The 27,817-nt window shown below is 41.6% G+C and overlaps 10 protein-coding genes across 10 annotated transcripts; 5 read left to right on the plus strand and 5 right to left on the minus strand.

The window, feature by feature from the left end:
* Positions 1-817: 817 nt before the first annotated feature.
* On the minus strand, positions 818-3,222 carry VTP21DRAFT_3373 (uncharacterized protein; the record flags this gene model as incomplete). The annotated part of the gene is made up of 7 exons (XM_069393669.1): positions 818-1,241; positions 1,308-1,379; positions 1,711-1,847; positions 1,928-2,281; positions 2,339-2,718; positions 2,850-3,161; positions 3,216-3,222. The coding sequence occupies 7 exons, from the start codon at positions 3,220-3,222 to the stop codon at positions 818-820; spliced, it is 1,686 nt and encodes a 561-aa protein (XP_069249377.1).
* A 3,377-nt stretch (positions 3,223-6,599) lies between these two features.
* On the plus strand, positions 6,600-8,426 carry VTP21DRAFT_3374 (uncharacterized protein; the record flags this gene model as incomplete). The annotated part of the gene is made up of 3 exons (XM_069393670.1): positions 6,600-7,298; positions 7,371-7,901; positions 7,971-8,426. 3 exons carry the CDS (start codon positions 6,600-6,602, stop codon positions 8,424-8,426), a joined length of 1,686 nt encoding a protein of 561 aa, XP_069249378.1.
* Positions 8,427-9,139: 713 nt separating this feature from the next.
* Positions 9,140-11,717, plus strand: VTP21DRAFT_3375 (uncharacterized protein; the record flags this gene model as incomplete). The annotated part of the gene is made up of 5 exons (XM_069393671.1): positions 9,140-10,030; positions 10,126-10,219; positions 10,283-10,320; positions 10,384-10,596; positions 10,659-11,717. 5 exons carry the CDS (start codon positions 9,140-9,142, stop codon positions 11,715-11,717), a joined length of 2,295 nt encoding a protein of 764 aa, XP_069249379.1.
* Positions 11,718-12,358: 641 nt separating this feature from the next.
* VTP21DRAFT_3376 (uncharacterized protein) lies at positions 12,359-12,811 on the minus strand (the record flags this gene model as incomplete). Its single annotated transcript, XM_069393672.1, has 3 exons — positions 12,359-12,585; positions 12,671-12,727; positions 12,784-12,811. The coding sequence occupies 3 exons, from the start codon at positions 12,809-12,811 to the stop codon at positions 12,359-12,361; spliced, it is 312 nt and encodes a 103-aa protein (XP_069249380.1).
* A 177-nt stretch (positions 12,812-12,988) lies between these two features.
* Positions 12,989-15,260, plus strand: VTP21DRAFT_3377 (uncharacterized protein; the record flags this gene model as incomplete). Its single annotated transcript, XM_069393673.1, has 5 exons — positions 12,989-13,189; positions 13,262-13,645; positions 13,716-13,889; positions 13,952-14,437; positions 14,511-15,260. 5 exons carry the CDS (start codon positions 12,989-12,991, stop codon positions 15,258-15,260), a joined length of 1,995 nt encoding a protein of 664 aa, XP_069249381.1.
* Positions 15,261-15,791: 531 nt separating this feature from the next.
* On the plus strand, positions 15,792-16,378 carry VTP21DRAFT_3378 (uncharacterized protein; the record flags this gene model as incomplete). The annotated part of the gene is made up of 2 exons (XM_069393674.1): positions 15,792-16,201; positions 16,282-16,378. 2 exons carry the CDS (start codon positions 15,792-15,794, stop codon positions 16,376-16,378), a joined length of 507 nt encoding a protein of 168 aa, XP_069249382.1.
* Positions 16,379-20,088: 3,710 nt separating this feature from the next.
* Positions 20,089-21,165, minus strand: VTP21DRAFT_3379 (uncharacterized protein; the record flags this gene model as incomplete). The annotated part of the gene is made up of 1 exon (XM_069393675.1): positions 20,089-21,165. The coding sequence occupies one exon, from the start codon at positions 21,163-21,165 to the stop codon at positions 20,089-20,091; it is 1,077 nt and encodes a 358-aa protein (XP_069249383.1).
* A 2,374-nt stretch (positions 21,166-23,539) lies between these two features.
* On the plus strand, positions 23,540-24,667 carry VTP21DRAFT_3380 (uncharacterized protein; the record flags this gene model as incomplete). The annotated part of the gene is made up of 2 exons (XM_069393677.1): positions 23,540-24,101; positions 24,450-24,667. 2 exons carry the CDS (start codon positions 23,540-23,542, stop codon positions 24,665-24,667), a joined length of 780 nt encoding a protein of 259 aa, XP_069249384.1.
* Positions 24,668-25,242: 575 nt separating this feature from the next.
* Positions 25,243-26,070, minus strand: VTP21DRAFT_3381 (uncharacterized protein; the record flags this gene model as incomplete). The annotated part of the gene is made up of 4 exons (XM_069393678.1): positions 25,243-25,574; positions 25,646-25,711; positions 25,777-25,950; positions 26,013-26,070. 4 exons carry the CDS (start codon positions 26,068-26,070, stop codon positions 25,243-25,245), a joined length of 630 nt encoding a protein of 209 aa, XP_069249385.1.
* A 995-nt stretch (positions 26,071-27,065) lies between these two features.
* Positions 27,066-27,567, minus strand: VTP21DRAFT_3382 (uncharacterized protein; the record flags this gene model as incomplete). The annotated part of the gene is made up of 2 exons (XM_069393679.1): positions 27,066-27,328; positions 27,417-27,567. The coding sequence occupies 2 exons, from the start codon at positions 27,565-27,567 to the stop codon at positions 27,066-27,068; spliced, it is 414 nt and encodes a 137-aa protein (XP_069249386.1).
* Between the last annotated feature and the right edge of the window lie 250 nt (positions 27,568-27,817).

Consider the following 27,817-nt stretch of genomic DNA (forward strand, 5'->3'; position numbering starts at 1 on the left):
TGATATAGACTCTAAAATTTATTTGATATGTTTGAAAATCCTAACCCCTTTTTCCAAATTACATAGTTATTATATTACAAAGTCATGATGTATACAAAAGGGACGCTATTTTTTTTCCTCCTTTCCGTGTGGATATTTGACGTAGCAAAGGTAGTTACAACAAATTACGCTTCTTCTTACACCTTCAACCTCTTCTATTGGCGAGTTCGAGCATTCAAGCGAATGTGTAAAGCATATTACTCAACAAATTTGGAAAGCCCAAGCTAGGTCACTTTGCATCATCGTGGTACGCGAATTATTGAATTTTTTTTCTTTTTGCTTAAGAATAACTATTGTGTTAACTTAAGCGAAATGGATAAAGGGGGTTGGGGTCAGCAAGTCACATTTCTCAATATTGCAGAGGAACATAATGTGTGATCTCGAGTTCAGCCGAGAAGAGCCTAGGATGAAAAACTATATTTCTGAAGCACAAAATAAACAATTAGGTGAAATATCGGTTCTTTATAACGCAATGTATGATTTAATACATAATAGCCCATTCTGCTACATTTCGTCAATTATAATTGCATACCGAATATCTCCTGAAAGAAACCATCTCCAAGATGGTAAAATGCATGTCAACAAATATTCTAGGCAAAAAAAGAATATTAATGGTAGTCATAAACAAATAAAATTCATATAACGAGCTAAGTTAAACTGAAGAAACCGTTAATCTAGAATAATAGATAGCATAAAAGCGAATAAAACTAAGATCTTAGGATTTATAACCAATATTGCATATTTGCTGGAAGATCTTGCTAGAGTACTCTAATGTTATTTACCAATGAGCACACTTGTCTGCCAGATACATTGGGGTTCCAGGAGGACAATTGAAAGTTTCCACAAAGTTGACTGAGTTTTGGACCACGCCATTGACACGAAACCGGTTTGGAGCGTGAAGTTTATCTAACGCCTGATTTACAAGAAATGCAGGCGTCTCGATTGAATACCAATATTGCGCAAACGCGATAAAGAAGAGTTGCTCGCGGGTGAAGTTTTCTAAGCCAGGGATCCGACGATTGTTGAGCTTTTGCATCTGCGGGTCCAAATCGAATCTCTTCTTCCACCTAACAAAGGCCTGGCGCATCCCACCATTATCTGCAATATTTTCACTAAGGCTGGATTTTCCATTCACCTTGTGATCTGCGCCATCAGGACCCTTTACCGAGAACTTGGAGTACTGATTCAAAAAGTATTGGACTCTATCATTGAAAGCATCAGTGCTCGAGGTCGTCCACTAATTATTCAAGATACCTTCGGGATCATACTCTCGACCAATGTTGTCAAACCCATGAGTGATCTCATGACCAACAATAAAGCCAAGGGCCCCATAGTTTAGGCTAGAAAAAAGACGAAAATGCATTAAGCCGGGATATGATAATAATGCTTATACTCTGAAAATTGTATCCAAACTCGTAAACACCTACTATTCTGAAAGACTAGCAGAGTAAAACAGAGGCTGAAGAATACCGCTTGGGACCAGTATATCGTTAAATGTTTATCTGTGAGTCGCATTGGCCGTGTACGTGAATATATGAACTTTGAATAGTAATAGGCTAATATAGTTCACGTGCAACGCGATATTTCAAATCATTCGTAAAGGTATAAAGTACATAGTAGCGACCTAGACTTTGTCTCATTAAATCAGACACGAGGTTTATACATGAATACCAACGAGGTGATTGAGAGTCTGGTTTATCTGCTCCATTAAAGTGAAACGCCGGCCGTTGGTATATAGAGTCAAGATAAATACTATATGCCAAGATACTTTGCCAAATGAAATAGGTCTGAAGTGCATGTCTGGGGATCTTTAACAACACGTTGGCAAACGCCATGATGTTTTCCGGCGAATCGAGTAAAACAAAATCGGGAGCTTGGATTCCCTCACCAAGTAGGGATGAATGAACAAATTCCAATCTATACCGGGTGCCATCTGCTCGAGATCAGAAATCTTAGTAGGAGCTGGGGTTAAGTTAGGGGCTTTTAAGTTGATGTTGGTGGACTCAATCACCATAACTTGTTCCGCCATTTTTGTGTATATATCATTGTTTATCGTGACGTTTGGCCATAGCGCGGAGCCAATTTCACCAACTACTAGCGCAAACGTTTCAGCTATCATGTTGCGATACTTGGATACAAATTTTATATCCTTGTATCTATCGCTGCTATAAGTGTTGAATACTTTGATTGTGATTTCAAAAAAGTGAGAGCTATGATCCTTGGGATTAGGGATAGCGACCCCCTGATATGTTCCTGGTATGAAGTTACGTTAAAGTGTGGCAAGAAAATTAGCAATAACCCTGCGATCGATGTAGTCATTATTGGAACTGGCGATAGTTTCCGTTTTACTATCATTGCTGGTGATGGCAGTGGCAGTTGTTACTGTGGTGATGATAGACGTAGCAGCGGCAGTAGTGATGGTGGAAACATTATTGGCGGCAATAAGAGATGAGTTGTTCCGCTGAAGTAGTTCGCTATCATAATCAGGATGAACTGGTTTAGTAACCCCTATATTATTGGCTATTTTGCTGCGATAATCGGGTGCGGCAACATTGTTCTTGTTGAGGGTCACAGAGATGACGTTGACGTGGGTGAAGGAAGAGGCAGTGATACTGTCTTGATACTGTTCATTGGTGTAGTAAAGAGGGAGTGTTTTGGCTAGCCGCAGGTTATTGATTACTAGGTTTATCACTTGAAAAATAGGCTGCGCTCCCGAAGTATTAATAGCTTTTTCATTCATACAAGATCGACATAACTATATAATTGTGTGCAAATAGAAGTGGCTGAAAGCAATGCGATACATTACTTACTGTTTAAAGCTTCTCGAAATTCTGCTGATCTGCTGATCTGCTCCAGTAAGTTCTTCAACATTTCAAGGCTTTTGTCAGTAATAATGTCCATTATTATAAGGTTTTGTTTCCAATTGGGAATTACATGTGTCCTTCTATAGTTTGAACAAGAATACTCGAAAAAATCTATACACGGATCAAGAGTAAAGTCGCGGGATTTGCGAATAGCCTCTGCAGCGGCGATATGCTCTGGATCAATGCAAGAAGATTGCTTCTGCCGTCTTCGCAACTGCGGTGAAGCATTGGCATTGCCCATGAGAAGATCTGCACTAACTATCAATAATGAAACAAAAAAATGATCTCCATAAATTTTTCGCTCCCCTTTACACGGCATATTCGAAGTGGTTTTGAAGTATAAAATGTATTATATTGTATTAGATAAAAACAATAAAATTGAGCTTTTGCTACTTTCTCCAAAAAGACTCAGATAAACAAGAGCTAAGACGTAGAAAACATTATAGCGTGCAAAAATCAACAGAATAATGGGCGAGAGTTTGTTGAACACCACGAATGGATCGGCCACCGGTATTCATATTAATATAAACTCTACAAAATTAGATAAAGATGCTACCTTACACAATAAAGAACAAATCAAAATGCTCGAGACATCTTCCTCTCTCTTCTCGTACGGCCACTTTGATCATGTTCCGGTATAAGTTCTGACTGGAGTGAATGCTTGCAACAGAATATTAAAGAAGATTTAATACACATAAGCGGATCACAAAAGTCTCCTCTATTAGCTGAAGCATATTTGGAAAATTAACTCTACTCGAATTATTATCCTGATTGAGTAAAAGTTCTGCAGAGTGAACTTGTGGATATCTCAATACCATAGGTTTAGGCCGGTTACAACGTGTATAGAGTTGCACGGCTAAGATAGGACAATGATGCAGTTTTATTGTTATGAGGAAGGTGGGAAAGTGGCACACTTGCTATCGTTATGGAAGAGAGCTTAGCTAAACCATCTTCCTTGGAATGACAGATCAAACTGCTAATACGAATATGCTACAGAGCTCGACTTTTGAAACAAATTAATCGTATTCACCCCGTGATTTACACTGAATTCTGTTGTATCTTTCCTGCCTCTGCACACCTTTATTCTTTGTGTTTCGGCTTGGAACCGCTTGGGGCCATCGTATCATCCGAATATTAATTTATAATTACATTTGCTTAGCATAAAAAGTAGCATTGCTTTTAAATATACTCTGGTGACATCAGCTATTATCCCCCTATTTCTTACGTCGAAATGCCAGATAAGAAAAAAGAAATGAGTTCATATGCACCGAAGAGTGCAATTCTCTATTATAATGATATACTTGTACTTCTTTGGGTTGCCTTGGGTGTGAAAAGGATTCTTTTTTCAATACAATGTGTTGATCCATTTTTGCTCTACTGTGAATACTTGCACCCTTTTTTTTTAATGGTATTACATGTTAGCTAATGATTCAGCTCTCGATAGATTTGAATATGGCAATTACTTCAGGCCTACTAGACCTTAACCTGCGTGTTTTCTATTCATGTTTGTTTTATGATCCTTAGCATCATACCGTGAGACCATCCCTATAAGAATCAATTGTTAAAGGATTTATTAGAAAATTCTGAGACGTAATAAAATGGATAATCCATCAAGGGTTAGTTAAATTTCTTAAAAAAAAACTGAAAGGTTAGCCACAACGGGGCTTTAGCAAGTATCTTTGCAAAAATAGCTTTTATCCACTATGCTCTATATATAATTTGAAGTTTGGGTCTCGATAATGGATGGCCCAAGGAGATGTCATGATAGGTTGCTGTGTATAGGGTATCCTATTGATATAGACTCCAAAATATAATTGGTATACCTGGAGCGTCTAGGAACGGTATTTGAAAAACTATGTGGAAACTGCTGAGTGCATGAGCTACTTAGCAGAAGGCAATAATACATTAATCAATATATTTTGAACTTTGGTCGATGTATACAAAAAAATCTTTGATAATTATTTCCTATTTAGGAAAATGGATTTGATTCTGAAAAGTACATGGAATTATGATTCTCAAATATGTTGGGCGCGTAATCAAATTTTACCATTTACCAACTCTATATTTTCTTTAGGCACTTTTCCTAAGTGAGTTGATCTCACTTATTCCTTGAACACCCGTACTTGATTCATCACGCGAACCTTCGGAAGCTATCGCAATATCATAAAAGTTTTTGCAGTGATTAGTTCTCTTTTCAATCTTTATCGTGTTCTTTGCGACTTTATAAAGGACTATTTAGAGACAATGATTCCCACAATGATTATTTCGTAAAGATTAAACTTTAGCATTTATTAGCAAAAGTCGCCCCAACGCGACTTCCATTACCGAAAATCAGTTTCAGTTTTTCTTTGATATATAATATGCACCCATTTCCAGCACAGCTCATTCATAAACGCCATATCGTGTGATGGAAGAACAAGCATGCTGAGCTAAATGGTAATACTAGATGTAGACTTTTAAAACACTTAAAATAAATTCATTATATTGGTAAATTTGATAACGAAAGACACCAATCATCTTTCATCAATTGCTATTCTAATTCTCCGAGTCATCAGGCGCATTTTAAAAAGGGAAGTATCACCATCCCTTCTAATATAAGCCATACACATACTTTGGGGCTATTTGGTTAGGATCTTTACTCTGACAACAATGCAATAGATGCAATGTGTTTACTACTCGATTGTATTGCGACCGATATCTGGAGATCGTGGTATTTTGTAGAGGTCATGGTAAGGTGTTACGGAGAAAAGCCGACGGAATGCTGATTTCTGTGGATGAGTGGGTGGGATGCGGGTTTTGATCAAGTGTAAAATTTAAACCGATTTTTGTTTTCATGAAAGTAGGTATGAAATTTATTCCACGGCATTCCACAAGCGGAATATCTTTGCAGAATTTAGTCAAGCAATAAGCACATTATTAGGAATAATAAACTTGGAGAGGGTCATATAAAACCAATTTATCCTGTAATCAAGTCATATCAAAGAACTCAGGATTTGCAAAAAAATCTTCACTCGGTTTGAGAATATCATATACTTGAGAAAAAAAAGACGAGATGGGCCAAAGAGAGGCAGCAAATCAGCGTGGGCGATTTTGAAGAAGTTTGAAAAACATTAGCCATTAGCCCTAAAAGCTCCGGCACGTGAGAATCGATTGGCATTCAGCCAGAGTAAAATTTTCAGCCGCGATAAGCCAGATCTGGAACATCGAGAATCACGACGTCAGCGAGGGAACTCTAATTGCAGTAGTGTTCCGTGGCCCTATTCGTGATCGTAGGGATATTGGGGGAGGGAGTAGAGGGCGGCACTATAGAATTCCTGGAGCACAGTGAGGCTGAATCCGCAGCGGAAGTGCAGAGAGAAAACGATCCGTCGATTTGTGGGAGATGACAGTGATCAAATAAACAATCGATGAATCTTAGGAAAATTTAACTTTCTCCGAAGTCTTCCGGCCTACGCATTTTGAATGTGACGCAGCTCGACTTGTCTCGTTCCAGTACATTTTCGCGCGCTTCTCGTTTCCCGAAAATAAAACGTAAAAACATAATTACAAAAGTCAAAAGTGGGTAATTTTCTTGCGCTGCATTTTGCATAGCTACCTGTCCTGACTCTCCCCTCCATAACCCCCTTTCTTCAGGATTACGGGGAAACCTTTGGTCAGTATTAACCGAGAACCCAGCATCCATCTATACAACTTGGAATGATGTCTTTAGAATTGCACTCCCGAGCTAATGTGACAGACAACATTCCTAAGAATGACCTTCATGAATCTAGCATTTCAAAGACACCATCGTCCACGCCATCCGCGCAAGTGCCAGATGAGGACCAGCTCCGCCTGCGATTGGCAGCAACAATAGCCAATCTGCTGCAGGCTGCCAATTCGCCCGAAGGAGAAAAGGTGCTTAGTGCTCTTACGCCCGAGCAGCTTGCCTTGCTAAAACGTGCATTGCTGAGTAATAACAATGCCGCATTAGCCAACAAGGCGGCTACTAATGCCAAATTAGAACGGGCCAAACGCCCGGCTGCGACAGAGACAGATGGCCCAGGAGACTCCAAACCAACTAAGCGGGCACGAGAGAAAAAGAATTCAAAACCGCAACTGGAAACAGCTTCTGACCTCTCTGCATCAGCGGTGGTTTCGCCCCCTACTCCTCCAGACTCGGATGAGGTGTCCTCCCCACCCCCCACTACCACCACTTCGCAATCACAACCTCAGCGCCGAGGAGGACAGTCGGCAGAGCTCACGGCTTCGGAACCAGTGACTGAAATACGCGACGGGGTTGAATGGGTGACCTTTATCTATTCTCATAATCGGACACTACGAAGATATACCATTCGTACCGATGTAGAGAGGGTGAAGGTGGAGGAACTCTCAAAGCAATTTAAAAGTGAAAATTGCGTAGGTTTCTTTTTTCGATAGGTACAGCGAAAATAGACGAATTGCTAACGATCATTTGTGCCTGGTCGCTAGGTGTACCCACGGGCACTCTGTCCTCAGGAGAATTACCAGGGAAACCGCTGGGCCTATGAAACCGAGTGCAATATCATAGGCTGGAAGCTCACCGCCCTCAATAAAGAGGAGATCGGTGGCCGTCGCGGACTTATCCAGCGTGCAGTGGATTGTTTTCGCAACCGCTACCCGGAACTTCGTTCGCGCCGTGTGGCGCGCCAGGAAAAACTCCTCAATGGCACACTGCGCAAGCGACGCGACCACAACACCAATACCAACTCGCAACAAACTCCCTCGGTGGAATCCACTGTATCCGAGGACAACAAAAAATCAGCGCGCCATCCACCCAAGACCTTTGCGGTGTGGGATTTGTCGCGCAATACACGGTGTCGAATTCGTATCAACGTCAACGATGTCCGGTTGGAAGACATCACTTCCGAATTCAAACGAAAAAACTGCGTGTTTCCTCGGGCTCGCGATGCAAGCTATCCGCATGCTGATTTGGCTCGGTGGCGAGAGGAAAGCGAGTGCAATGAGCTGGGGTGGAAATTGGTAACTAGCTAACAACCCCGTTTTTTGAAGGACACGCGGGATGCTTATCATTTCTTGTGAATATGTTAGGCATGGTTGAACCAGCGTCAGTTGGCCAACAAACGCGCCCTCCTCCAGCGCACCCTTGATCTCTACAGATCCAAGTTTTGTTCACATCTTCCTTTACGTCGCCGCCGCTCCACCCCTCCACCTCCTCCTGCTTGCACTGCCCCCTCCCATTCGACTGCGGTCGATTTCTGCTGTTCTTCTTCCGTCTCTTCCGCAACGCCATCTCTCTCCTCTACCACTTCAACCGTGATGACGCCTGAATTTGCCTGCTGGGCATCTCCATCACAGTCGCCGGAGTTTGCGGCTGTGGTGGGTTGCTTGCCGCCTCTGGAGCAATGCCTGTTGGAGGAAATGCAAATCGACGAAGATCCAGGAGCGGTCGTTGTAAAATCTGAAGGTGAAGATTGGAGTGAGGAAGGAAAAGATGAGGATGCAGATTGGAGGGGATTCATTGTCTCAGAATTCACAGAGGGATGATACATTAAATAGAAGAACCAATGGTTTTATTTTTTTGTGTGTGTAAGAAGAGTGTTAATAAGTTTTTTTATTTCTTGTTGTTAATTATTAATTTAGATTTTAGATTCTTTTTATTTCTGTCCTTCCCTACTCTTTCTTCCAACCCTCCCCCCAATTCATCACCATTCATATATGTTTTTTCTTCTTAGCATTAGTCCCCTTTCCCTTTCTTTGTCTTGGGTTTTGTATAAAATTCTTCAGTGCGGGACTGTGTTTCTTTGGGATGAGTGTGTTCTTAAATAAAAAATTCCATTTGTGTTGAGATAAGGAGACCAAGGAATATCCCAGCTATCCGCTCGTTCAACACATTTGACGGACAATGGCAGATAACCCATTTTTATTTCTGTACTTGCTCACTTACTCACCAAGCTTGACGGACCCTCCGCCCCGACCTAGGGCGAGCACACAACACAATAGCCTCCTCTTCAAAAAAAAAAAGAAAAAAGTTCCCCCTCGTCTTTTTTTTTTTCCTTAACTTTCTTATTTTTGTTCCAGCTTATAATGCTGTCCCAAAAGTAATTATTAGCTCCATAATTTTAGTTAATTGTTCATTCTTTTTTTTTCTCACCAAGTCGTTTCGAGGGACAAATATAGAAAAGGGCTTTGGAGAGTTTTGTTAGTTTTTGTTTTTCTCTCTAATTGAAAGGAGATCTGTGTGCGTGATTTGTTATATAATGAGCACTCCGGCAGGTAATGACGACCATTATAGCCCGGAAAAGGCGGAAGCGGGAGGATTTGAAAATGGAAGTGAGGAGGTGGAATTAGTAACTCCTCGCGGAATGTCTAACAGCGACCAGGGGCAAGATGCAGGTGAGAGCGGAGGAGGAGAGAAGGCAGCTGCTGGAGGTACATTCCCGCCCACCGCTCCCGCTCAGGGCCCCTACTACTATCACCCCGGCGCGACGACGGGCCCTTATCCGGCCAATCCCTACGTCGTCTATCCTTATTACTCCGCTCCCACGGCCGGCAATGGTTACTACGGAACCCCGACGGGGACCGCAAGCGGAGGCAGCGGTGGCTACTACTATCCTACCGATCCTGCTGCATTCTATCCATCGGAGCCCCCCACTCCCGGCGCCATGTCTCCTCAGCCCGCGCCTGGTATGCCAATGACTTATCCGGTTGGCCCCCCCCATCATCCACACTCGCAACACCCTCATCCACACGCGCATCCATACTATCCCGCACCCCTGCACATGCCAGCGATTCACTCGCATCACCCGCCGCATCCTCGCCCTCCCATGTCTCACCATCCGCACCAGCAGTCTCCACCGACGCCCGCCCGATCTACGCGCACATCAGGATACACGAGTCCTGTAGTTTCCGCTGGTCGTCCTCCTGCCGTTACTCTCCCTATCACAGGTGCCCCCGGCGGTCCTCGCGGTCAGCGCTATTCAGCCGGTGGCGCAGGTGCCGTGATGACTCAGCAACCGGCTCTGCGGCCTGAGAATGGCGGCGGAGGCGGAAAACACCACCCGAAAAACCTGGCTATGTGGGTTGGAAACCTTCCGGATGATTGTAACACTGAGGAGCTCGAGGCGTTCTTTGCCGACGAGCAAGTGGAGGTTTGTATTAACAGAGGAGAGGGGGGAAGTCGGGGAGGGATTAGGAAACACGCGAAGAAGGAGGATTAATCGCATTTCTTTTTACATTTGAATAGAGTATCTATCATCTGCCTAAATCCAACTGTGCCTTTGTGAATTTCAAGAACCGGGACGCGCTTACAAAAGCACTCGAAAAGTACCACAACTCTGGTAATTCTATTGCAATAAGCACTCTAGTCTGAAGTGAGTTTTCTGATGATTGCACTCGCGTAGATTTCAATGGAACCAAACTCGTCTGTCGTCCTCAAAGAGTAACATCTCTTCTCTTTTCTTTCCTTGGTCCCTAATGTATAACTTATTTTCGTTTTATTTAGCCACTTTCCCACGAGAATCCTGCCTGGCCATTTGCTGCTGCTTACAATCCTCCTCGCTACCAACAACCTCAGGTAGCATCTAGTGGCCGGAAGCTGAAGGAGCGCTATTTCATCCTCAAAAGCTTAACTCAGGAGGACCTTGACATCTCCGTGGGCACTGGAATGTGGGCGACGCAGCCAAGGAACGAAGCAGTACTCAACAGTGCTTTCAAAGTAAGCCCATCCTCTAGCTTCCTTTATCGCGGCATACTAATCCACTTTGAAATCGTTATTAGGATGCAGATACGGTATATTTGATATATAGTGCCAATAAAAGCGGTGAATTTTACGGGTTTGCGAAAATGGCAGGTCCGATAAGTACTCCATCCCAGAAGGTGCAATGGGCGCCTGTGCACAAGGAGCTGACTGGAGAGGAAAGCAACGAGGAAGAGGAAGGTAGAGAAGGCCAAGACAACAAGGAAGTTGACATTGCCGAGCAAAACGAGGAGTTTAGAGAAGCAGAGATGGAGAGCGAGGCGGATTTAGAAGGTGCAGAACAAGAAGGCTTTCCTCCAAAGGACAAGCGTTGGGGCAGCGAGTTCAAGGTACAGTGGATCATGCTCCACAAGTTACCGTTTACTCAGACGCGCCACCTGCGTAACCCGTGGAACAGCAACCGTGAAGTGAAAGTTTCGCGTGATGGTACGGAGGTCGAGACGTCGGTGGGAGAGGCGCTGATCCGAGAATTTTACCGTTATGAACAAATACAGCGAGAACTGGGTGCGAATCCTGCTCTTCAACGACGCGGAGAGCAGCTGGGTGGAGTGGAAGGAGCAGAGGAAATGGCTGCAAGTGGAGGAAGACCTCATTTCGCACCCCGCCCGCGCCCCCCGCGACCTCACTCTATGCAGCGTCCTCATTTTAGACCCGGCGGAATGCCTCCTCAGAGGTATCCGGGACCGCACCAGCTTCACCCCATGATGTACAAACCGCAGCCATACTATCGGCCTAATGCTGGTGGCTATGCCGGCAGAGACGCAGGTTGGGTTCCACCGGAAATGAGTGGAATGGGTGGATACTACCCAGCCTATGGTCACCCAGGGGGATATGTCTATCAGGTTCCTCACCCGGCCCCTGGCGCTCCTAATGTCACCTCTCACCCTGTGCAGCCAAGTCCGCTTATCCCAATGCTGCCTCCCTCTGTTGCGCCACCCGTCCCACCCACGACTGCCACCACTACTACCACAGTCTCCTCCACATCCTCGCCAAGCTCACCTATGTCATCTACTGGGCCCAAGGTAGAGGGTTTGGAGATGGAAATGGGAAAATTGAATGTTGGAGAGAAAGAAGGCTAAAAAAGGTGCTTTCTCCTTGATTTTTTTTTCTTTTTATTTTTCTTCCTTTTCTTTTGGTTTTTCGGGTCTCTTCTATATTGCGTTTGCTTTCTTTTTTTTTCCAATGTTTTTTGGGGATTGGGATTTTTTTTCTTGTTGAAAGGTCTCATGTCATTCCCTCCTATCTCTCTTTAAGCTTACGCTTCCACTTTCTCTTGTGAAAATTCTTCTTTTATTTTCTTACATTTCTCTTTTTATTTCCGTCTGTGAACTCGTGTGAAAACGAAAAGTTGTTGTTTGAAAGATGGTCTCATGTTTCTCTGGTCTCTTCCCCTGTTTCTATTTTCCTTTTGATGTTTGTTGTGGTCTTATTGAAAATTTGGGGTGCTTTCTCTTTTTTCTTTTTTTTTCTTTTCTCTCCTCCCTTTCTTTCTCTTCTCTTTCTTTCTCTCTCTCTTGGTTATGATATTTTCCCATTTAAAAAAATATAAAAAAAAAATTTATAACATGTTCCTATGTACTGAACTAAAATTAAACAGGCAACCAACGCACACAGCAGAAATTTTCACAGAGTGGATAAACATAAGCACAAAACACAGAAAAAAAAAATAACCTAATCCACGACCCCAATGAAAATATATAGGGTCGGCAGAGGTGGCCCCTCAACCTCCGAAACCATAGAGGGTGCGGCCCTGTCGCTTCAGCGAGTAGACCACATCAAGCGAGGTGACAGTCTTGCGCTTAGCGTGTTCTGTGTACGTAACAGCATCGCGGATGACATTTTCGAGAAAAGTTTTCAAAACCCCACGTGTCTCCTCATAGATAAGACCAGAGATACGCTTGACACCACCACGACGAGCAAGACGGCGAATGGCGGGTTTAGTGATACCTGTATGGGAGGTGGAGGTTTAGAATACATCGTCAAGTTGGAGAAAAAGTAATGGATGCGGGAATTAAGAGATGGAGTAGCATACCTTGAATATTGTCACGGAGAATCTTGCGATGACGCTTCGCGCCACCTTTTCCAAGACCTGGCAAAAAGACATTTGAGCAAAAATTTTGGTCAATCAGCAGTAAATTTGCTTACCTTTTCCTCCTTTACCGCGACCAGACATGTTCAGTGAAATGAAATGAGTCCAAAAGAAAGAGGTTTTTTCAAGGATCTGAGATGTCAAGCAGAAGTAAAATATAGAGTCATTCGAGTGACGTTGCTCGAATTGATTAATGAAATTGGGACTACCGCATTTATTCATAAGGTAGACTATATGTGTTTGAATTCGTAAATCCAAGTAATGGTGCGTGACCTAAACCATCCTCTTCCTACGAGCGGTCGCGGAAGCCGAGGAAAACGTGGCTCCCGTCGTCAGTTCCGCTTTACCTCCTTCCCTGCGTTCCCTCCTATTCAAACCACAAAACCGTCTTCGACTTATCTGAGATCGGACACATCGTACTTTCCTGGCTACAAAGCAGGCGCCGAGGAGCTATTACCTGATGTGAGCCAGAGACGAATAGTATATTGAACATAGTTAAAATTTCAGCCTAACCCCTGCTCTATAATAATTTAGCCCGAGAAACAAGGTGATAATGTCATTATCATCCACCCCGGATCCCGCTACCTTCGGATCGGAAAGTCGAGCGACTATTCCCCTCGTGTAGTACCCCATGCGATTGCTCGCAGGTTAAATACCCCCCTTGACACCATGGACGAAGACCATGCGTCTCCCGATGCAATGAAAACGACCGTCAAAAATGATGGCATCTCTCTAGTAGACCTGGAGATCAAACAACGTATGAAAGCGGCAAAGCGAAAGGCAGTGAGCAATGCCAATGCACAAGTTGTGGGCTTTAATAAAAGTGTGGAGCCGGAGATCATAGAGGACCACAATGATCCCTACAAGGTGGAATGGACGGATTTGGATGATTCTCCCGAATATCTTATAGGAGAAAAGGTAAAGTAGTTCTGGGCTGAATATACATTAAAGCTTCTCAAAATGTATATTTATTATCAAAATTCAATAGGCACTGCGGTTACCGGACACCGCGATGAATCGATACAAGCTAGTCTACCCGTTTAAACACGGAGGATTTAACGAGCATGATTATGACTCTGTTAAAGCCTTAATTGCAGACGTGGAGACAATATGGACGGAGGCGATTAAGGAAGAATTAGAGATTGATCCGAAAGATTTGAAGGTATATTTGTGATATGCCATATATTTTTATTTAACGTTTCGCTCATCTTAGCTGTTAATTAGAAATGTAATGCCGTGCTGGTTATACCCGATCTGTATAATAAGTCGTATGTGTGCGAACTCATCACCTTACTCCTCCGTTACATCGGCTTCCAGGCCGTTCTTATCCAGCAAGAATCGGTGTGCGCGACATTTGGTGCCGGTATCTCTGCAGCTTGTGTTGTCGATATCGGAGCCCAAACCACATCTGTAGGGTGTGTGGAAGATGGAATGTGTATTTCTGCATCACGGGTCTCGCTTACCTATGGAGGTGACGACATAACCCAATTTTTTGTAAATTTGTTGAAAAAGAACCAGTTTCCGTACGGTGAACTACAACTATCCCTACCCTATGGCTGGAAGCTAGCGGAGGAGCTGAAAGAACGGTTTTGTACCATCAACGAAGCAGAGATCAGTGTGCAAGTTGGCGATTTTTATGTGCGTGTCCCAAGGCAACGCACACGTAAATATCAGTTTAAGCTATATGATGAGGTCATCAAAGCCCCACTGGTAATTTGGGTTTGAGTAGCTTTTATTTTCATTTTTAGTGTCTAATTTATTTTCTCTGTGTTTGCTTTATCAGTGCCTCTTCGTACCCCAGGTGATCGACTTTAAGAAAAAATTCGAGGGGCGCAGAGACCTTTTTTGCCCCTCTGTCGTGGACGATATTTTGGATGATGTTGACGATCCATTCGCCATAACCGGTCCTCCTACGGGAGCTCGTTATGGCCGCTTTACTTTTACACCCTCAATGACAGGCGTAGCTGCCACTATTGCCTCTCCTTATACAGCCTCCCCTCAAATGACTCCCATTCCGGCTAATGGCAACGGAGCTGGAGGCGAAGGTGGAAGTCGGGGAGGTACACCTGTACCACTTGCATTAAAGAACGAGGCCAATACCCTTGCAGCGCAATCACCCCCTTCCACTTCCGCTACAGCAGTATCTACTACCCCTACAGAGAGGCCAACGTTATCCTCCCTAGCCTGTCCACCACTTGCCCTCGACCACGCCGTTGTTCGTAGCATCCAGCATGCAGTACAAGGCTTTGAAGAACGCGCCCACCGTTTCTACACCACGATTCTCCTTGTAGGCGGCGGGGGGATTATCCCGGGTTTCGATAGATTACTCCAAGAAAAGGTATTGGAAACAGCGGGGGTTGAACGAGTAGAGGTGGTGCAGCCACCGCGAGAAATGGATCCAAGGCTAGTAGTGTGGAAGGGAGCCTCTGTGCTAAGCAAACTGGAAACAGCACGGGAAATGTGGGTAGGCACGAAGGAGTGGGAAGAGATGGGTGCAAGAGCTCTAAAAGAGCGAGTTTTGTTTGTATGGTGAAACATGCATTTGGTTTGCAGGTCGTTTCGTTTATTTTCGAGAAACGCTCCATTTGTACTTTTATTACTTATGGTCACGGGTATATATGTATATATGTATGTATATATCCTTTCCGTTAAACAAAAATAATTTACTCCGAAGGCGGTCTTGGTTTTTTTTTTTTGAACACTACAGCTCTTCACGGAGCAGCCTTCGTTCATTATAGTAACACCCGGTGATTCGAGGGCCCTATTATGACCAAAGTTGATATACACTGAGGATCGAATAGGGATCAAATTAATTAGTTCTTATTGGGAAATTGTTTAATTAGCCTAAAATCACAAATTGCCATTGTTTCTCAAGAGAACCTTGTTCCTTTGATCCTTCTTATGATTTAATGCCCATCCTCTTCTCTACATTTCGCTACTGGCTGGATAGCCACCTACCGTTCATTACATACTGATTCTGCACTCTCATTCGGATACTAGCAAGAACTCGAATTAATCGATTGGATCCCGCGCCTCTCGATTTGATAATCAAATTCATTAAAACATGCCGTTCATTCGTACCTCCATTTTCACCAGCCTCCTTGCCCTCCTCCTCTTTATTACGATAACCTATTCTGTGCCAATTAAACTCCCTGATCCTGTGAAAGCAACTGGTGCGTTCGAAGCTGCGATTAACACAACAAAAAAACCAAAAGAACTCCTCAACATGCTCACCTCGGAGCTCCTCCGTAATGGGAAGAAGAAGGGCCAAATATTCACGGGTCAAGGGACCTTTTATGATGTTGGTGCTGATGCTTGTGGATCCAAAAGCAAAAATTCAGATATGGTCGCAGCGCTGAATGCACCGCAATTTGGAAAAGGTGACACGACCAAAAATCGAAACTGCGGACGCCGTGTACTCATTTTTGGGCCAAAGGGCATGGTAGTCGTGAAGATTGTAGATTTGTGTCCTGGGTAAGCATCCTCTTCTATCACTTTTTATTACGATGAGGATTTTCAAAATACAGTTATTAAATGGGTTGAATTCTACTTAGTTGTAAAAACGGAGATTTGGACCTCTCGCCGACAGCGTTCAAGAAAATCGCAAACTTATCTCAAGGACGAGTGCCCATTAAGTGGAAATTTCTATAAATACTCTTCACTCTACCCATTGTATTGTTAGTCTCTGTTTATTTACCCTTAGCTGGATTTATTATGGATTTATATACATGATATTTACATCTATTTTACTTTGGTAATATTCGGGCTATCGTTCCCTCCACTCCTTTAGTTCTATTCAAATCGCTCGATCATTCTGTTCAAACTTTCCCTAACATGGCTCACGAAACGATTAATCGACTTTGTCAATCCTCATCCATATTTATTTGCCGCGCAGATAATACATGGATATTCGTTGTACTAGCTTCTCTAATGTCACTGTGTCTTATCATCATTGACCACTTATAATAAAATAAACTAGCTTTCCACGCTATTTCCTGAAATGCTACGGTGTGATGCGCTGAGATATTAACAGCGGATCGATATAACAGATATTTCTGTCGAGCGTAGAAATTGATAATTCTGTTGGTATAAGAGATGTCGTCCTTTTTAATTTTATTGATTATTCATGAGAGTTAGTTTTTTTGTCTATAGGGCTAAATTCAATAGTAAATATTAAGGCAGCTATAAGCTTATAAACAACTTAGCAAAGCAAGTTTAAAAGGCTATTGCATTTGCAATATTTAATCTTTAATATACCAAACGGAAGTAGGATCAAAGTGGTGTTGGGTGGTATTGCAATTTAGATTGGGCTCGAATAACCCTACAAAAAACTGGACATATAAAACGTAAAAAAACGCCAGGCATAATGAATCCCGAACAAAAACCTCTGAGTGCTTATGTGTTTTTTCATCCTCTCCCATACATTCTATATGCTCTTTTGTGTTTCCATTTTGGTATTATTATGTAGAGCCAATTATAAATAATTAACGAATTAATCGTAAATATTAAAATGGAATTAATGTAATTTTGATACATACAGTAAATTATCTTTTATTGCTCTCCTTTCAGGTAGCACTTCCTGGCTGGTGTCTCCTCGGCCGTTTTTCTATACTGATTCCTCTTCTTCTGCCTCTGCCCATTGAATTGGTAATCTGTACATCTCTCCTCCTGTTTTGCTTTGGTGATATATACATCCTAGACATTCTGCCATTTCACGCACTTCGCTTCGAATAATCTCTCTTGAATTAGTGGGTGATACTCCGATATTCACTTCAGGGCAAATGTATCTCTCCATAGCCCTCCAACTCCGTAAAGTTAGTTTGACCAGGCTGGATCGCTGTAACAACGTGCGCTGGCGATAAGCGGGAAGAGGTTAGAGCCTACTCACTTAGACGCGGCTTCAACAAAGAGTCGTCTGGTCTATCTCTTTTATAAGTATGTTCTTGCAGGCAGTGTCTCTATACTACCCAACATTGGAAGATTTACTCAATTATCTGGCCAACCTCTATCGTAGCCAGGTAAGTAGGTATGAACAAACGGAACCACTTCACGAGTGAGCACTGGCAACCCAGAATAAAGTTCTGGAACCTGACCATCCAGTCAAGAAATCTACGCCCAAAGTTATGAGCTCTCAAATTTTGCTCTAAATACTGAAGATTTATTATTACCTGGCATACTGACTATACCATTAGTCTTTACCAATCAAGTTTCATAATTTTTATAGTATTCTACCTGATTCTTTGTGGAATCTCTCATTTAGGCATTTTGTGCCAAAAATCTTGTGATATATATCAACTTTTCATATTGAGAGCATACATTTTCATGTATCATTTGAGTATTTAAAAATATTCAAATGAAATAAATGCACTGTAAAAGCAATTCAAGGTCTGATCGTCTCGCTCTCCTTAGTGCTCTTAAGGGTAATCGTCAGAAATTGCACTGGGCCAGGATATTGCAAAACATATTACACATAATCTACAGATTTTATAGTCAAAAATGAAATCAGTGAGAGAGTCAGCGTTAAAGTAAATATCAACATACAAAAAGTATCTTACTCAGTTTCTGTGCGCATATATAGGAGCTGCTACACTTCATCGAAGCTGAATGCTGGAATACGGATATGAAAAATCGATTTGCAGAGTTTAAAGCCAAAATCTATGTCATTCCTTTAACGTTTGTGCCATTTACGAGCATGATCTTCCTCGATATGCGTTACTAAGTTATAGTAATCTCCAAATACTGCGTGACATTTAGGGCAGTTTAGTTCTTCCATGTCTGGTGGTGACGAACCAGACTCTGATGACTCCTGTTATCAGGTATATAAGTTGTCAATGTATATAGCTTGGAATTTAAAACAATCATATACTTGTGAAAGAGTGTCATCGATCGTATTAAGTCTCAGTTTAAAACCTGGCAAGACATCGCCACCGCTAAGAGTATTCCAGGGGAGCAGTGTGCGGCGCACATCTCCATTAATTTCCCTCTGGAATGTGTATACTTTTTTTACTCCTAGGGTCAATTAACCAGCCTAACTTAACGCCCGCAGGGAAATAGGATTCCTTGAACTTTCGAGTGAGGTCAGTAAGCTTTGATGGAAATGAGATATTCTCAACTTCGACCACGAAAATAGGACTAAAGGGTTCTCCTCGAAATGTCCAGACTTGTGTTTCGGATAATGGACGGTATATATCCTTAGGGGTAAAGGCCACATCTGGTGCTTTAATTTCCCTGCCTCTTAAAATACTCAGATTGAATCCACCCTGGGATGAAGTTATTACTCCATTTTGGCGGTATAAAACATTCCAATACCCCATTTGTCGAACTATCTCCGCTACTACAGCTTCTTTTCCGATAGGAGTTCGGGGTATGTGAATGAGCCTCCCCTCATGATCTTGTTCAAAATGACTAATCGGGGCACCTTCAATTTCTATTTCATGAGACTTGAGCCAGTCTTTGTATTTTGCTCAAATTCTTCAAAAGTATAGATGCGATCAGGATGGTAGTTCTTGATCAGTTTCCTGATTTCGTTTTTCTGCAAAGGCATCATTCCACTTGATTAACTATTTGTAGAGCAGAATATAAAGAAATGTCTAAACATCAAACACAATCTTAGTTGAAAATATTTAAAGCCGTTAATATGGCCTAATTATTCTAAATTACATCACCCATTAATATACTGTATAAATTTACAAAATAAAGGGTAATGATTCAATATGTATTATCCAATATCTATATCTAATAGAATTTTACGTGAATTATTGTATAATCCATAAGGATTTTTTCATCCTCTAATACTACACTCTTTGTTTTATTTAGAAATTAGTCTATTTATATAGAATTCTATGGGATGCTATTGGGTTTAACTGTCTTCATACTAGTGGACCTTTATATAGTTTTTCATTACGCAAGAACTCTGCAAATACACATCCTTGATTGCATCGTATTGGTTTTCTCTTTGTAAGAAATCATTGCATGCTCTAGAAAACTCGTATTTAATGAAGAAATGGCAACGAAAAATTTTCTACCTTATCTCCACCTATTTTTTCTACCTAGTCACTCCTGTAAAATCATCGATCTTAATTATTATAACCCTATTTACATTTTATTGCCTAATAAATTAAAATAGAATGCGGGCTACATCAGCAATCCATGCTTCACGATGATGAGGCCGTTTTATTGGACAAATATTCTTAATGGTTTGTCTTCAAAAGTACTAGTCTTGATATTAATATTTGAAATAAATACGCGTATATTTAAATATATTGAATGAAAAATTTTACTCTTAGAATTCTATATTGACCATACATGCTGTCTTTCTCCACCCCAATCTTTTCGTGATTGTATGCTAGCCAAGCTTTTATTCAATGCTGGGATATCGGCGTTTCAGGCTGATCGTGGGTTGCACAATGAATTCCACCGCCACCCGAAGCTAGAGTATCAATTTCTACCGGAACAATATCTCGACCTGGGTAGCACTCTCGAAGGATCTGTTGTGCTCGCTTGTCGGCCTCTTCGTCCCCGAATTGGGGCACAATCACTGCTCCATTGGCAACATAGTAGTTCACGTAGGATGCTAAGAATTCCGCTCCACGGCCTCTAATTTTTTTGCGATCCGGCTCGAACAATTCGATGATCTTCAGCGGAGAGCCGCGAACATCCGTGGCTGACTGGAGAACTTTCTTGGCTTGGTCAGAAGAGCGAGACCATACATCAGGAGGTGAGCCGGGAGCTGGTCTATTCAGAATCACCACCCCAGGGGCAACGAACCGAACTAATGCGTCTACATGCGCGTCTGTAATATCTTTTCCGCGTACACCTTGCAGCCAAATCACTTTCTTGATTCCAAGGACCCTCTTCAAATCTTGCTCAATCTCGTCCCGACTGCGACCTGGATTCCGATTATCATTGACCACTGAGCTTTCGGTAATCAAGAGCGTGCCTTGCCCATCTGTCTCCAAAGAGCCCCCTTCGGATACAATAGGAGCTTGTATGCGTGGTATCGCGTACTTGGCGAGAATCGTACGGGCGACTTGAGCATCGTTGGCATGTTTTTGCTTCTTTCCCCACCCATTGAAGTTAAAATCGATCCCAACCACTTTGTGTGCTTCCTCTGCGAACACAGGTGCAGTGTCTCTAGCCCAGAGATCGTCGACCATGGCTGAGATGACCTCAATTTCAGTGCCTAAAACGCTTTTAGCCTTTTGGGCCTGATCGGGATGAGCCAAAACAACCACTGGCTCATATTTGGCGATAGCACGTGCAATCTGGGCAATGTCATTTCTCACATCAGGAAGCTCGTAGCCCCAAATGGATTGCGATGCTGGCCACACCATGAATGTTCGCGCATGCTTTTCCCATTCCGCAGGCAGTCTACGCAACGTCGTGCTATTCGAGATGCTGTTGTCAGATAGCGATTGGGATGGAGTCTGACCTGTCATTTCTGAAAAAAGGAACAATGAATAAACATTCATTTCAAGTTATTGAGAGAAGCCCCTTGGAAATAAACCTAACCTAGAGGATATTTACCAGGTTTAGCAAACACGGCCGCGAGGGTGAGTACAAGAAAAGAAGAGAAAAACTTCATTTACTGGCGTCTTTAGAGGTCCAGATATTGCAGGCAGCCGGACTTTGCGGTAAACCGACCTTTATATATTGTCGAGGGTTGCGTGAAAAGAAAATTCTTCGACGACGATGTTTTCGATGATTATCCGTTTCGATTTGGTTTCTGCGCAACACTTCATCACTGCCAAGATGCAAGCCAATTAAAGCCTAAATCACAGTTACACCAATTTCCATCCTTGTTATATATTAATTAAAAAAATACCACTGGCCCCGAGAATTTGACAAGAAACCCTTTTTCTAGTTCATTGGCCACATGCTTGCACTGGCTAAGCGGGCACGAAAACAAGCAGAACAATAGAACAAAGGGAAAATCGCCTATTCGGTACTCTCCACGGGCAATTTAAGAGATGAGCGGCTCGATGCTGCTCGGCCGCTTTTTGCCGGTCAATCTTACGACATAAATAATGACAAGCTTAGTCAGATCGAACTACTTCCAAGCATGTCTTGGGGATTTGTGGGAGAGGTGAGGCCGTTCCACGTGGATGTCGCCCAAGTCCACAATGGTTTAGTCAGTCTATGCAAGAAACTTGGTAAGGACAATCGATCTAAAGCCTCTTAGAATCGAATACTTTAAATCGGGAAGAGCTTATTGCACTTGAGCTCCCTTTTTTAATTCTGGCATTCCTGAGCGAGTTGGGCTTTTTGGTCTGGTCAGTCACAAGCGCTCTTATGGCCAAGGTTTGTGTATGTTTATAGGTTATAAGTGTATGTGCATGATGACCAGGTCGCTTTCAATTTCTATTGTACTTGTTGTAAAAAATTATTGCTTAACCCTCTGTGCTGCTAGCCTAACTACTATGGGAAATTAATAACTTTGTTCATTAGCTTATTAATCTTTGTTATCATGCCGAATTTAAATTTTGACTTATATGACTTTCATTCTATAAAGTTTCAAAGCATCAATCAACCTACATTTTATTTAGAAGCATTTTTAACTGATTTTATTGCTACATTATCTATTTTCGAGGTAGCTAGGAAGGAGGGTACGAGGGAAATTGCTTTATAATCTTTTCGAGAACCAAGGATCCTCTATCATTTTTTCGTGAGAATTTTCAGGCAATCTAATGTTGGCGCGAAAGCTTTAGGTGCATTCATACTTAGGTTATTGCAAGAGAAAGATCTTTCTAATCTATAAGAGAACAAACTTAGGAGATATTCCAGCTCTATTTACGTGAGAGAGTCTCTTAGTAGCTACATTAAAATAGGCTTAAAAGAGTACAGTACAATTACTGCACTGCACTGAATTTATAAAAAGTCGATTACCAAATAGCTCGTTTTTTCTTCAGGAGTAATAAAAATACCAGGTAATGCCAGCTCGAAAATGGAATAACTTTATTCTTACATAAAAAGGATAAAATAAAAAGCTGCAACCTAGTGACGCTAAAAAGGCTTGCAAAATAAATGTTATACATCAAAGCAACTTCTATTACAATATTTGAATTAATTGAGTTAATTGGGACATATATTTCGTGAAGTAAAATACAGCTGTAGAGTGTATTCTACGAATGCCAGCACATATTTGACTAAATGTCCGCGCAAACATCTAATTGCAATGGAAATATACAGACTGAGACGGGTGGAAGTGTCAATGCTGGAAATATTTGTAACAACTATTTTATTTTGTTGGGTAAATCTCTTTCTAGCGAGCGGTTTTCAGTAATCTAACATTATATCTGAACTAGGAGCCTCCAACTTAGCAAAAATATCAACACCAACTAAATCAGTCAAAAGAACCTTTTTTGCAGTTCCACCGGAGAATAAGAATTTTGTTAATCGCCCCGATATGATCAGAGAATTGGAAAATGCACTTGCTGAAAGTTCTACAAGAGGATGTAAAATCGCTGCTCTCCAAGGTCTAGGAGGAATGGGGAAAACCCAATTAATGTTGAGATACTGTTATTTGCACCATGAAAAATACGACTTCATATTTTGGCTCAAAGTAGATAATTGGACTATGGTAGTAGACTCCTTCCGCAACCTAGCAATTAATATATTGGTATACCAGATAATGCATTGAGTGAAGCGTTAGAGGGTGATATTTTCGAATGGGTTCGAGATTGGCTTGAAACCCATTCCAAATGGCTAATTCTTTTGGATAACTTGGACAAGATTATCAACAGGATATTTACAATATTGCTATGTAAAGGTGGAAATATCCTCCTGTCAACACGCGGGCGAATTTCGCGTAGGATGGCCACAGTTATTCATGTGAAAGAGATGAAAGAAGAAGAAGCTCTCTTGGAACTACTTGGCCATGAATTGCATACAATTGATAGAGAAAGTACGCGGTTTTGCTATGCCCACGATATTGCGGTTCAACTTGGATATATGCCACTCGCGATAGAACTTGCGCTCGCTTACGTTGAGAATACTTCTTTATCTTTCGAAAAATATCTTAGCCAGCTAAAATTGAATCGAAGAAGGTTGTTTTCCTATTACGACGAAGAATCCCTTGGAGATTACCCGCACTCAATAGCATCAGTTTGGAACATATCTTTCAATCGAGTTCGTGAGATAAACCCTGCGGCTGTACCGATCCTCGAAGTTTGCACTTTTCTTCACCCCGACGAAATTCCAACTCTTCTTTTTGAGTGTCAATATAGGACTTTCAACTTTTGTTCCAACTCGCAGTCGCGAGAAACCGAATCGCTAGAATGCGAAAGTGTTCAAATGGCAATAGCACTGTTAAACAAATTTTCACTCGTGCCATTGACTGTTAGAGATACCGAAGGTAAAGGCACCGAGTTGATGGGTAATACACTAAGAATACATCGTCTCGTACGTGAAAGTGATCTATGATTCACTCGAGGATAAACAGAAATTAGACTGGGCACGGAAATTGGCCATCGCTTTTAATATCGAAACACAATCTTCGGATGTTTTTGATGCCAACTTTCGATCAAAAATGAATTTATATCTTCCGCACTTATACCATATCGTAGATATACTCGAGAATATCAGCGAAGGACCTATTTGTGCGAGGATCTTATAAAGTTGCTAAATAGGACAACTTTATACTTGTGTAGAAAAGGAATATATAATATTACGAAGAAGTTTGCTGAATTATCACTAAATATCAGTGAAATCATTTATGGAAAAGACCACCCAGACACGGCCGCTTCGCTCTACAGTCCGGCCGTGCTCTACCGTGTTCAGGACAAATACGAGCAGGCTGAGCCCCTATTTCAGCGCGCGCTGGCGATTGGGGAGAAGGGGTTGGGTCCCGATCACCCAGACACGATCGCTTCGCTCCAACTGTCTGGCCAATCTCTGCTCTCATCAGGGCAAGTACGAGCAGGGAGAGCCTCCACACTTTAGTGCACCTGAATCTAAATCATGTAATATATCTTAACCCGAAAATTATTAATTATACGCCACCTCTATTTCAGCATTCCCCTTTAGATATCTCCCTATGTTACCTTTTATATAATATTCCCTCAAATTTTCAAGAATTATGGGATTTAAATGAGTAATTAGTTAGTATTTCCGGTTTAACCTAATTCTGCTCTAGCATTTTCATAATTTATTCATTTTTCTCATTAATGATATATAATTCACCTTTTTTTCTATTTTTTTTTTTTCATTTTTCTAAGAGTTCAAGGTCAATTTTGTACTAATATATCGGAACATATTTTAAAATATTGACACTTCATTCCTTTCTACATTATTTACTTTCAATGTGTATCACTATGGTATTATGTCCTCATATTACCTTAGGAAATACGAATTCATTAAAAGGAATAATTGGGAGGCAATAGCATCAAGAGAAATGAGAAAAGAAAACCAAATCAACAGAAATTTATAAAAAGACCTAGGTTGAGCTTCGTATAAAAAGTATAGAAAGTTACAAATTGAAATTGAAAGAATAAAAAAAAATCAAATATACAGCTGAATCATTGGCAACACGACCCTAATTGCTTGGTCGCCTGTTCCCCAATGCTAATTCTCCCTGCTCCCTGTTGCTGGTCTTGTGCTGGAGCCCTCGGCTGTCCATCGAACATGCGCTTCTTCACATCCCGCGCCAGCGAAAAGAAGGCTTCTTCAACGTTGATATTAGACTTGGCGCTCGTCTCGAGAAATTTCAGGCCCAATTCATGCGCCAGCGCTTGACCTTGTTCGGATGAAACAACTACTTTATCGTGCATATCACATTTATTACCAATAAGGATCTTGTTGACGTCTTCATTGGCGTGTTGCTCTACGTTCGAGTACCAGTTGTGGATATCTAATTAGAACACATTATCGGATTAGCTCTGCAGAGGATGGAAAAAAGAGAAGATTGAAAATAGCTCTTACTTTTAAATGATCTCTCATCCGTCACATCATATACAAGCAGAATTCCGTGGGCACCCCGATAATAGGCTAAATTATCACGACATATTAATACAGTTGAAACGTTTCTGCACAAAGGAATAATAATACATTACCTGTGGTGATTGTACGGAATCGCTCTTGCCCTGCCGTATCCCAGATTTGTAGTTTGACTCGCTTTCCGTCCAATTCGATCGTTCTGATTTTGAAATCAATTCCGATCGTGGTGATGAAAGAAGGGGTGAAAGAATCATCAGAGAATCTGAGTAACAAGCAGCTTTTTCCCACACCTATATAGAGCAGCAGAAGTTAGCTCTCGTGCTCGTGTAGGAATTGGATTGGAGGTATATACCAGAGTCACCGATTAAGAGAAGTTTAATTAAATAGTCATAGCTTGCACTTTTGGACATTTCAGGTTGATATAAAGGCAGAACGGCGCTGAGATACAAAGGAATTAGAGTCGATTGGATCCCGCTCTATATAATTATAGTTAAGGACACTCTGCAAAAGAAGAAATAAAGAAAAAAAAAGGGTATTCTGCACTACGTTCTCTCAACATGTGGAATTTCTGAAATTCAAAATTAAATAGCGAAACCAAGTTAGGAAAATTGAATCAAAATCAGGGAAGAATGTCCGAAGTAAGGATTATATATAAGATAGCCAAGCTCACAAGAGTACTAGGTATTTGTATATAGATGGTAGAGTATATATTCTGCGACAGACCAAGTTTATGTATCCACTGGTTGGGAAAGACTCAGGACAAGGGGTGCTTGATCAGGCAATTATGAACTTTAGCTGATTTAGCAGAATTAGCAGCATTTTCTACCTTGAATAACCTTATGAGTGACTAGAATCAAAAGTTAATGCTGAGACTCCTAATACATTAAGAGTGCCAAGGAGTGTATTATTGAGGAAATTTCATTAGAAATAAAGTTGTCATAGGGTTTAAGGAGTTTAGCCTATTGGGGTTGTTGGATTATCTAATAAAGCCAACCGGCTCTTGAGTCGTTGATCCGATATTAGATGGAAAAATTATATTAGAGAAGTTAATGAGAGTGTCTGATAAGCCACCTAGTTCTCTTACTTCAAGATCTACAGTATAGTTTAAGCATATTGCGTTGATTCGGTACATGGTCTATTTGATATACTACTTAGCAAAGAAATATTTTGACCTTTGGTTTGATCTATAGCCGTAGTATCTCTTCCTAAACTCTTGCTAAATGACAAGCATATATAAAATTTGTTAAAGCGAAGATGTAGGCCCGAAAATGTCTCAAATAATATAGATTATGAACGCAGCGAAGAGAATAAGGTGTATATAACAAAAAGCTGGTTGAGTACAAGAAAATTAAGCGAATACAAGGGAAAATAAAATGAAAAGAATTGACAGACGAAGTTGTTGACTCTACCGGTCATCGACAATAGGGTTAAAAGCAATCAACTGGACCACCTTGCCCAGCTGTTCCTGCATGGCTTCTATATCGCCGGAAAGTGACTCGATGCGATCTTGCGATTCACGCAGTTCTGCATTAGTACGTATATAGTCTTGACACAGCTGATATGCTAAGTGGTGGGCATCTTTCTCGTTCTTTTTTGCGGATGCCCATTCCTTTAGCTGGGTAAGGGCCTCCTTGTAATCCTGGATATTTGAATTCGGAGTGCCCTGATCTGTGAAAATGGATTAGTCATAAAAACATCAAGCATGTACATGAGTATGGTTCGCAACCACTGACGGTCAAAGCAAAGATTGACTTACCATGCGATTTCAATAAAGGCACCTCAATCTCCTCATCTCTCAAAAACGCGTCTAGATCAAATGCCTCGTAATTTGGGTGCTCAGCCAGATCGAGATGGATATCGTCTTTCGTAATAACATGTTTTTCGCTGGCCGATTTTCGCTTTGCCATATTGTCCTTGGTATGATATCACTAAAGGAAAGAGGGAAAGAGCATTCACAGTCACGCAGTTCAAAGCACAGGATTCTTAACCCTTAAATTGTTTCTATTTTTTGCTCATTATTATTTTCCCCATCTTTACTTAGCAACCCATCGATATGTTACAGTGACGGCCTTTATCGTATTCGCATCCACACTCTTTAACTTATATCACTTCCTTTTACCCCAATTTCTGTGATCTTTGCTCTGTTTTCTATATCCT

This window comes from Calcarisporiella thermophila (assembly GCF_041956535.1).
Source record: "Calcarisporiella thermophila strain CBS 279.70 unplaced genomic scaffold VTP21scaffold_17, whole genome shotgun sequence".
Taxonomy (NCBI): Eukaryota; Fungi; Calcarisporiellomycota; class Calcarisporiellomycetes; order Calcarisporiellales; family Calcarisporiellaceae; genus Calcarisporiella; species Calcarisporiella thermophila.